The 9442-nt window shown below is 40.0% G+C and overlaps 1 protein-coding gene across 1 annotated transcript in view; it reads right to left on the bottom strand.

Annotated features, from left to right (window-relative positions):
- Positions 1 to 9442, bottom strand: part of COLQ (collagen-like tail subunit (single strand of homotrimer) of asymmetric acetylcholinesterase) — a 29393-nt gene that overhangs the window by 13688 nt on the left and 6263 nt on the right. The window contains exons 4-10 of the mRNA XM_010191842.1: positions 7343 to 7387; positions 6602 to 6628; positions 4872 to 4943; positions 2438 to 2500; positions 1786 to 1812; positions 1115 to 1159; positions 345 to 380 (exon numbers count right to left, since the gene is read on the bottom strand). Coding sequence (XP_010190144.1) covers positions 345 to 380; positions 1115 to 1159; positions 1786 to 1812; positions 2438 to 2500; positions 4872 to 4943; positions 6602 to 6628; positions 7343 to 7387 — 315 coding nt within the window. The remainder of the gene's footprint in view (positions 1 to 344; positions 381 to 1114; positions 1160 to 1785; positions 1813 to 2437; positions 2501 to 4871; positions 4944 to 6601; positions 6629 to 7342; positions 7388 to 9442) is intronic.

A 9442-nucleotide genomic window follows, 5' to 3' on the forward strand; every position in this document is an offset into this window, starting at 1 on the left:
TCAGAGTATCAAGAAGTAAGTATTTATTATCTTCAAGTGAATAACACCCAAACAGTTAGGCAAGTTATGAATCTATAATCAAGAGTCTGAATATGTTAAACAGGAGGAAGATGATGCCTAAATCAATGTTCTGTGGAAAAAAAAGGAAACAACAACAACGAACAGCTAAATCTCAGAGTTTACTCCTAAGATAAAAGGTCTAAAGAATTTTATAAAGTCCAAGCGTTGGTCATTGAGTCAAGCAAGGCCCTCAATGCCTTATACTTTCCAGGATATCCCTAAAGCTATTCATTGACCCTCTGCCAGCACTTAACACCGCTCCCCAATACATCACACCCACTTACTTTCTGTCCCAGCATTCCAGGGAAGCCTATTTCTCCCTAAAAAGTAAAAGGAGAAAAATAATTAAAAATATGGAGTCATCTTAGACAAAGCACGATCTTCCTTAGAAGGAAGAAAAACATGTGCCATGTACTGATATTGATTAAAATACGCTCACTGTGATTCAGCACTGGGGGTGATGCAGTCAGTGGAGAACTATAAACCAAATTTCACTGTAAAGTTCTCTGTATGATAACACTACTCCTCCATCTGATCCTCTGCCACCTGCTTCCACTTCTCCGTCTAAAACATCCTGGTTGTGAGTCTGTCTACAGGCAACCCTGCTACCTGGACAGCTCCCAAAGCCCGCATTTGGGAATGGCATTTCTCCATTTACATCAAAAGCAGGTCACTTTTCCTTTCTTAAAGAACCACCAAGCCATGAATCACACTTTTTTTTTTCTCCCAAAGCAATCTATTATCACCACCTAAAAGCATTTTGGCAAGTTGTTGTGGCTCTGGAGGGCACAGGCCAGAAGAGACTGAGGTTACCTCCAGTGAAATCCCCCTTTGTCTCATCATCCACTGATGTGCTGGTGGGGCACAGACACAGAGGCTGCCCCACCACCCTCTCATCATGTAGGAACACTGCTGCCCCTCTTGCCCTCCCAAGAAGATGCTTCTGGGCTCCCTTCATCTATACAACTCCTGTTTGTTTTTTTCTATCAGAAACACATTAGTCCTCATGTGCACGTTCAGCTAAAGCTCACAGCCATCTGGAAAAGAAAATTACCTGGTCTCCTTTGACTCCTTTGTCACCCCTATCACCTCTGGATCCCTGGAAAGAGTTAACAGGGTGACAACAGCTTAATTACTACCATTTCTCAAGGAAGAAAAAAATATTTCTCCTACATGATGCATTATTTGGAGTAATGCAGAATACAGTCACATCTCCAGAGTGAAGCATATGGTAGATACCCTAAAATATAATTACTTTCATTGTTATTATAACAGAAGTAAGAGTAAGGTTTGTAGGAAAAGGGACTCCTTCTCCCCAGATAATTACTTTAAATGCATGCTTTCCTGGACCTAATACTTCCAAACTTGATTTTTTTTTCCCCCAGTTGTCTTCATCCAAGTTCAGGTCCTACTGTATGGTCTTACAGTAAAAACTGTTTCTGTGCCAGAGTATATAGAAACTAAATAAACCAGACCCATTCTACAGGTGTGGAAACTGTAGTGAGTGCACCATAGTAACTTGCTCATAAGGAGATGGGGTGCAAAACTCACTTCTTTAGCCTCCCAGCCCACACCACAAGACTGTGCTCCTTCTCAATGCTTGTTTTCATTTCTTAGTGGAACCTTTAGATTCACTCAAACAAAATTCAATCTCATTTCTACTGTTAGGGTTTTTTTTACTGTTTCCAGTTGTTAAATTATACATTATTATATTGTCACACTGACCTTTTCTCCTCTAGTTCCAGGAAAACCCTAAAGGGAAAAGCAGATATTTTAGTGCTTCTTGCTTTCAAGATTACCCAAAAAGCAGGACTTTCAAACTTTAAAGAAAAAGAAAGAAGCGCAAATAATTAATTGCATCAACTTGTAAATGCAAATCAATACTTAAAGCTTCTAAAACTGCACTGAAATAGGACTACAAAATATGAATTAAAGGCAAGACAACTCAGCCCAAAAGCCAGTAAGAAAAAGTCAGGTAAAGCCAGCAGGTTTGATATGACTTTTAAAATTGAAACAAGGGAAATAAAATGTAACTGAAAGTGAATGAAGCCTCAGACACCACATAATTATTTAAAATAATTTTAGCAATAATCTTCCTCTTCTATTTTTTTCTAGTGGGATACAATTATATATAAGTTTTGCTTTTAAAATATTTTTTGCACTACAGTAATTTACACCAAAGCATTTTTATGAAAAGCCAAAAAACACACCACAGTCCAACCAGACAACACAACCTTGCTTGAAGGAGAACATGTTTTTTAGCAGTATTAGAAAAGATATATCTTGATAAATGCTTTCCAGCAAATTCATGAGGGAAGCAGCTGTCAGCAGAGCATTAGAAACCAATGTCTGAAAATGCAGCGTTTGGTTAACAAACCTTAGAGCCCATTGGTCCTCTTGTACCTGGCAATCCCATCACACCCAACTCTCCCTTTTCACCCTAAAGGGGTCAATAAAGAGAGTTATTGATTGTGGCTCTCTGACGAGGTCACATGTGAATGTCTGATAGTTTAGTGCTTCAGGTTTTATGTCAAATAGTTGAGACAAGCCTGACTTTAGTGTAGCTTTGTAGTCAGAGGTCTATATAGCAATCATATTCTACCCTGCGTCCTCATGTTATCTTATTCTTCTATTTGCATTTTCTTGGGTATGTAACTTGTGCTCGTTTTGCCAGATGCTATTAAAGGACGTGCAAGCAAATCATCAGCAGCAATGGATCCTTTTACTGCACACAGGTGCATTGTCTCTACTCAGCATCGCTTGCACTGAGTTGCAGAAAAGAAAGGTATTTTGCTGCAAGCCTTTATGGCTTGGAGAGACATAGGGCATAACGATTACTTTTATTGTAGTTCTAAGACATGTGCTTTACAGTGGTTTGGTGCCAGTAAATCATGAAAAGGCTTTACAACAGCTTCTCTGGCTGCTGTCAGCTAACTGTATCTAGGGTGAAATACGGAGTAGTCCCTGCAGATGTGCAGCAGCCCTGCCAGCAGAATACAGTTGGCTCTCATTCTCCTTTGGCTTTCACTGTCCTAGTAGTAAAGAGGATTTTCACACTGGCTGCTGTCCCAGCAGAAGTTCAGAAAAGACTTGAAGAAACAAAATAGGAGAAGTAGGGATTGGACTGAGGCTGTGTCAAAGAAAGAGAAGTGTCCTGGTTTAAGGAGACCCAGCTGAAAAAATAGAAGGCATAGAGATGGGAATGAGGAAAAAACAAACAACAACCAACCAACAAACAGCAGTTCTTGCAGATTTACAGCAAGAAGAGGATGCAGCATATGACTATAGTGAAGATGAGTATCAGGAGTTTGGGGAGATCAGAGATGAGAAGAAGAAAAGAGAAACACAACTGATGGAAGTGAGCACAGAGATCTGCTGGCCTCTATTCAGCTGGAGCCTTCATTGACAGGCAGGAAACTGAAATTTATAAAGACCAGAAGAAATTAAAGTATGAACCCATCTAAAGAACAGAGAAGACTGGTATCAGAGGAGACCAGAGCAGAAAAATCAGAATCAAACAGCAAGTAGGACTTGCAGTCAAAGTACAGGAAGAAGTATTACTACTGAATGTGAGGAATGCTTCTAGGACTGTGATGAAAAAGCAAAACAATAGACAAAGAGGAGAAAAAATCAAAACAAGGAAGACTTCACGATTTTCTGATTGCTCTGATCTCAGTACTCAGACTGTAAGGGAACGAGGCAGTTGGACCTTTCTTCTGCCCTCAGTGCTCCCACTGTGGGGAATCATAGCACATGATGCATCTGGGGAGGGAACTATTTCCCATCTCACAGTTCAAAGTGAACATTGGTTCCTTTTAAGTACATTCTCTCTTGTTGCTCGCCTGCATGCCCACATACTATAACATCATGTTCTTCATCTAACACAGTTGTGAAGAACTTGAGGGTCTGCTTCCGAGGTGTGGCTTGAATTCAGAAGTCCATCTATTATTCTTGCAGTAGCAAGAGCTATTGCATCACATCCTCTGAGGTGTAGGCACCAACCTTCATGGAGCAAATGAAGAGTCAAAGATTTATTGGAAAATGCAGCTTCAAACTAAACATTAAGTGCAGTCTTTCTGCCTGATGCATAATGGAATGAAGAAAAGCAAGCTATCTCAAAAGTCCCTGTACAAATTTTGTATGCTGTGGCTCCTGTGAAGATCTGTATACCTTTTACATAAGATAATACTCAGGAAAGGACTGTCCTGAAGCTTTTTTATAATAAATGCAGATGAAGCAACCACTCTGCAGTAGCAAAGCACGTCCTGCCACTTCTTCTGCTGCTGGCTATGAAAAATTACAGCAATGAATGTTTGTTTGTGTGAGATTGAACTTCAAAGATCTGATCAACAATCCACACGGTTTGTAATCTCTTTCCCCTGACACTAGCCTTGTATTTTCCCTACGATCCCATAGGCACACACTTATGCTGCCAAGAAGTACACATGCAGGAAAAGAGATCATCAGAAAGCACAATCACAAAGCTAATGATCCTTATTGAAACACTGATTCGTGTGAGTCTGATACACCAGTGGTAATCAATGAGTCTTCATTAGCTTGTCTTTCAATTTTCCTTTCATGTATTTTAATCAACGTAAGAAGTGCCACAGGAGCTGGGCTGAAGCTGAAGTAAACTAACCCTAGACTGGGCATGTCATTGCAGATCAGTGTAAGGAATGGGACAAGCACAAAGTGTCCTTGCACTGCTGCAGCTTCCCAGTCTCCAGCAGTGGTTTAGAGACTTCCGAAGACAACTGTCGTGTTCAGACTGGGATGCTGAACAGGCAATCCCATGTGAATTTCAGTCTTACCTTAGGTCCTTCAGGTCCAGGCCATCCGACTGGTCCTGGCAGCCCAGGGACGCCCGGGGGACCTGGTCTACCCTTGAACGAAAACCACCAATTACAATGATTCATGTGACATTACTCCTACATACAGGCCTCCACTGCAGACAAGACATATGGAGGAATGAAGTGTTTTCAGGAAAAGAACCTCAAATTCTTCTTTATCTTGTTTTTAATACAAAAAATAGCATATTCTATTCATAATACAGTTTGTGTTGATGCTACGGGAGGAAGTGTGGGCTTGCAGAAATACCAGGTTATACTGATTCAAATAAGTAGATCAGTTACAGAGTAAACCTACATGTAGTCAAAATAATATTCCTAAAAACCCAGTATCAATAACTGAAATCCTCTTTTCATTTAATAGTAAGATGTAAAGTGATAAGACTCGCATGCAATTATATCAGTACAAATCCAATTTACATTAAGAACAGAATCAAATAATTAACTAAGATATTCCTATTTTAATTTACTATTATTTTTATTCTGAACATTCTCATATTACTAGCTATATTTGCTCTTTATTAGCTACTATATGACTAGGAATAACTACATACATACAGTTATTTATCTATTTCAATTACTGCCTGTTTCTCCTAAAATGCTACAGATCAGATCGTGCTATTCCACTGCTTTACACCACGTAATGATATGATCTTAGGAATGTCATCATGACATTTGGGACTAAGAGGGACCTCCCATGAGTCAGGCAGCTTTTAGCATGGGTTATACTGTGTTATTTCCAACCTGGAAAACTTCTCTTTTGGGACCTGTTAGCTCTTGTCAGGAGAGTAAGTACTGATGCACTGTGTTTAAGCTTTGCGCTCTCTTGTAGCTTGGTGGGTGCCTACCTCTGAGACATTACTGTTTTGAGCACTAGAATTTATATAAGTATTTTTTCTTTTACTGTAGGGCATTTGCAACTTAGATTAAAGAAAAGCCCTCTTTTGTTTATGAGTTTTGTGTTTATTTGAGTTACTGAATGGTAGCTGGTGTTAAAATCCTTTGTATATTATTAGAAGGGTGTTAAAATCCTTGGTATATTATTAGAAGGGAACTTCTTTTCCTGGTTAGTGACTCCCCCCTGCATAGCTCTGATTTCACCCTGCATTTCTGTCTTCTTTTAAAGTTAATTACATTAAATGGAGGTGCTTAGCGACTGAGATAACGTGTTCTGTTTCATCACATGTAGGGGCACGTATTTTTGACAATATATCATGGCTCATATGTCAACAAGCATAGGATTGTAGTCAGCATATTGCATTGGTGCCAAAACTCTGTAAGTGTAATCATTAATGGTTTTTCCTGCTTTGGGGGTAATTGATCAAGCTTTACTTAAACTCTGAAGGAGTAAAAATTTTTATTTTGCTTTGGGTGTTTTTTAATGCACCTTTAATGAAAGCTCCCATTTCCTGCTTCCCCTATCCACAGAGACATAGTTTGGGTAATTTCTCGCTCTGTTTTAATAGTGTGGCCAGAGCTGCATGCTCTTACTGAGGGAATTTGTCAAATTCAAACCAGCTGGGACAGCTTTCCAAGCCAGGAGCCCAGCCCTCCTGCCTTGTGCCCAGAGCTCCCCACCACCCACCCTGGGCACCAGGGGAAGCAGCACAAATAGGTTAAATTTCAACATTAGCTGATTTTTATTGAACTGTTTGTCTGTACTCCATTCTGATAGCTGCCACCTTTGTTCATACCTTTCTTCCTGGCCTGCCAATCTCCCCCTGCCAGAGAAAGGAATATATTAGTCTCCTAGGCACCACACGAAGCACAGTGGCTCATTAGTTGATGCATTTATAAAAAAACAAAAATAAATTGGGAATATCTTTGTATTTAATACTCTGCTTCCAGAGGTAAAATTAGCAGATTTGCTTTAGCTGAGCTCCTTGTTCTTACCTGTGTTTTCAGCCCTAAATCTACAATCACCTCCTTGTATAGCAAAGCATGTAATTATGTGCCCAGCTTCAGGTATAAGGCTCCTCAAGCATCATCATGGAGCAAATGCTTCACAGATCTGAAGTCATAACACAACATATAGACCACTTTTAATACCTGAGCTGACCCATACAATTAACACTGCATGGGAGAGTTCTGCTTCTCACATCCTCCCAGAGGGACAAGGTGGCCACAGGCTGTTGAATTAGTAAAATCACTGACTTGTGCAGCTGAGCTGCTTTTTTTAACACACATGGTAGACATAGGTAGCATAAGAAGCCATAAAAATATTTCAAGATTGAAAATGAACACTGAAAGATGAAGATTTAAATTGCAGCTTCAAAGAAATTCACAGCTTTACATTCAAATTAAGGCAACTTCCCACATTCAAAAGGCCCACTATTGACTAAATATACAAGCAAAAAAGTGAACAAAAGCCCCCCACTCCATGTCCCTCCTTGCCCCCCCAAAAACCCACCAAATTCCGTAACACAGACACTTACTTTCTCCCCTTTTGGTCCCATTAAACCAGGAATTCCTTGTGGACCCTAGGAAGAAAAGTAAATGCATTAGTAAGAAGGCACTGGTGGCTGCCTTTCAACAATCCCTGGCCCCGTAGGTGTCTCCTGGGAACAGTGTGGACCTCCAAGGCTGGGGTGTTGGATGTGGTGTTTGAACATGGCCTCTAAACACCAAGTCTGTGCCACTGCTGAACATCAGGCTGGAGAGTTGGACTGACATGAGAAGTGCAGATACATCTTCTAGATGAAGAAAACTAGCCAGAAAAAAGGTCTGAGGCAAAGGAAAGATGAGAAGCTATTTGAACCTGAAGAATTAGCAGCAATGAGGACACAGAGACATCCCTTCTGCTAGCAGAGGAGGTCAGCCAAAGGGGTGGGAAGGGAAGTAGCATAAAGCACATGGGGTGGGCTCTGCAGCATGCTGTGGACATAGGGGATTGCCACCACTTCTGAGTCCTGAAGACATTTCTCTCTCTCAGGTAAGGCTGATTCTCCTTTCAGAAGACTTCTTAATCCAGGTAGACCTTGAACCCCACCTCAGAATAAAAAAAATCAGAAAATACAGTTTTCTTTCTAGAATGTTTCAGTTCACACATCATTTTTTATTTTTGAATGACTAAGGAAAAAAAATCCCATGAGCCTGCGTAAGAGGAGCATCAGATTCACTCTACCAATCACTCACTCCAGGTTTGGATCCTGGCTGTCTTATACTGTCCAAAACATGATGCAAATTGTACATTAATAGAAGCAGAGTGTACCATCAAATGCAGATTACTACAACTATGCTAGTCAGTAGAGTTATTTTAGGTTTTCAGTAGTGTAAATCAGAATGCACAATATTAGAGTCAGAGTCAAATTTTATCTTATTTCGTTCATTTTACTTTAGGTTACGCATGGAAGGAATTACACTCTGAATTACACAATTACATTGTTACAAATCCAATTCTCCTTCTTTTGAAAAAGTGCTAAAATTCAGCTCTGAGTCTGAACAGTATGAACTTTTACAACTCCTTAGAAAGTCATGCAAGCTACAACAGAAAGTAATTCAGAAATACTTCTTAGATTTATTTTTTTTTTGTAATGTTAACATTTCTTTCCAGGTGACCATTGTCATAAAAGTATTGCCCAGAGGCCTGCTGGCTCTAACATTGGCCCATTATAAGACACAGTCCTGCAGTTTATAATTAAAAAAATTCCAAAGTCATGTTATACCCACTCCACTGTCTGCCACTGTGATAATATCTGCCATCCTACTCTATTTAAAAATATTCTTGGAGGGATCCTAGACCATTTGGTTGTAAGGTTAATATTATTTATAGCAATGGATTTTGCAGAACAATAGAATTAATATTACTGTTCTTCCAGTTTAAGTCAGAGAGAGTATAAAGAGGGTTTGTTTTTTAAAAAAGAGAAGCAAAGACTGAGATAACTGCTTCTTTTACACGTACTGCAGCTCTGGATCATGGCCAATCACACTGCAGGGCTGTTTTATAACACAGAGAAGACTTTTCTCAATACAAGACACAACAAATGCTTCCCATCGCATCTCTCCACACCTTATCATTCACATAAGTCAAGGTTCATAAAACAAGACTTTGTGGATTTCACATTGCATCTTCTAGACTATTTACAAATACCACCTGAAGTATTCATTTCTAAATATTTAAGGCTCTTTGCCACATAACCACACCTTTACTGTGATGCCCTGTCCTTAATTTTTAAACAGTGTTGGGGTACTTGTTAACTTCTCAGACAGCCAAAGCCTCAGTCACAGCTCTGCTGTGGCCAAGGGCCCATGCCATGCCTGCTATTAGCTGCACTGTAATACAATCAGCACCTAAATTGTAGAAAAAGAAATGGGAACTCAAAGGGACTGACACAAAGCTACTCAGCAAATCAGAGACAGAGGTGCTGCAGGTCAAGCTAGGAGACCTCACATCTCCTGAATCCCATCCTATTGCCCTTCTGAAGCCCCTCCTTTTCTCTGGTCTCTACCGTAGGTGTTTGCCTTCTCAGGGGTGTACTCCACTAAAGTTTAAGTTCATTGCACCTCTGGTGTACCTACTCCACAAGCTCTTTCCC

The sequence above is a fragment of the Mesitornis unicolor genome, unplaced genomic scaffold (genome assembly GCF_000695765.1).
Source record: "Mesitornis unicolor isolate BGI_N332 unplaced genomic scaffold, ASM69576v1 scaffold13519, whole genome shotgun sequence".
Taxonomy (NCBI): Eukaryota; Metazoa; Chordata; class Aves; order Mesitornithiformes; family Mesitornithidae; genus Mesitornis; species Mesitornis unicolor.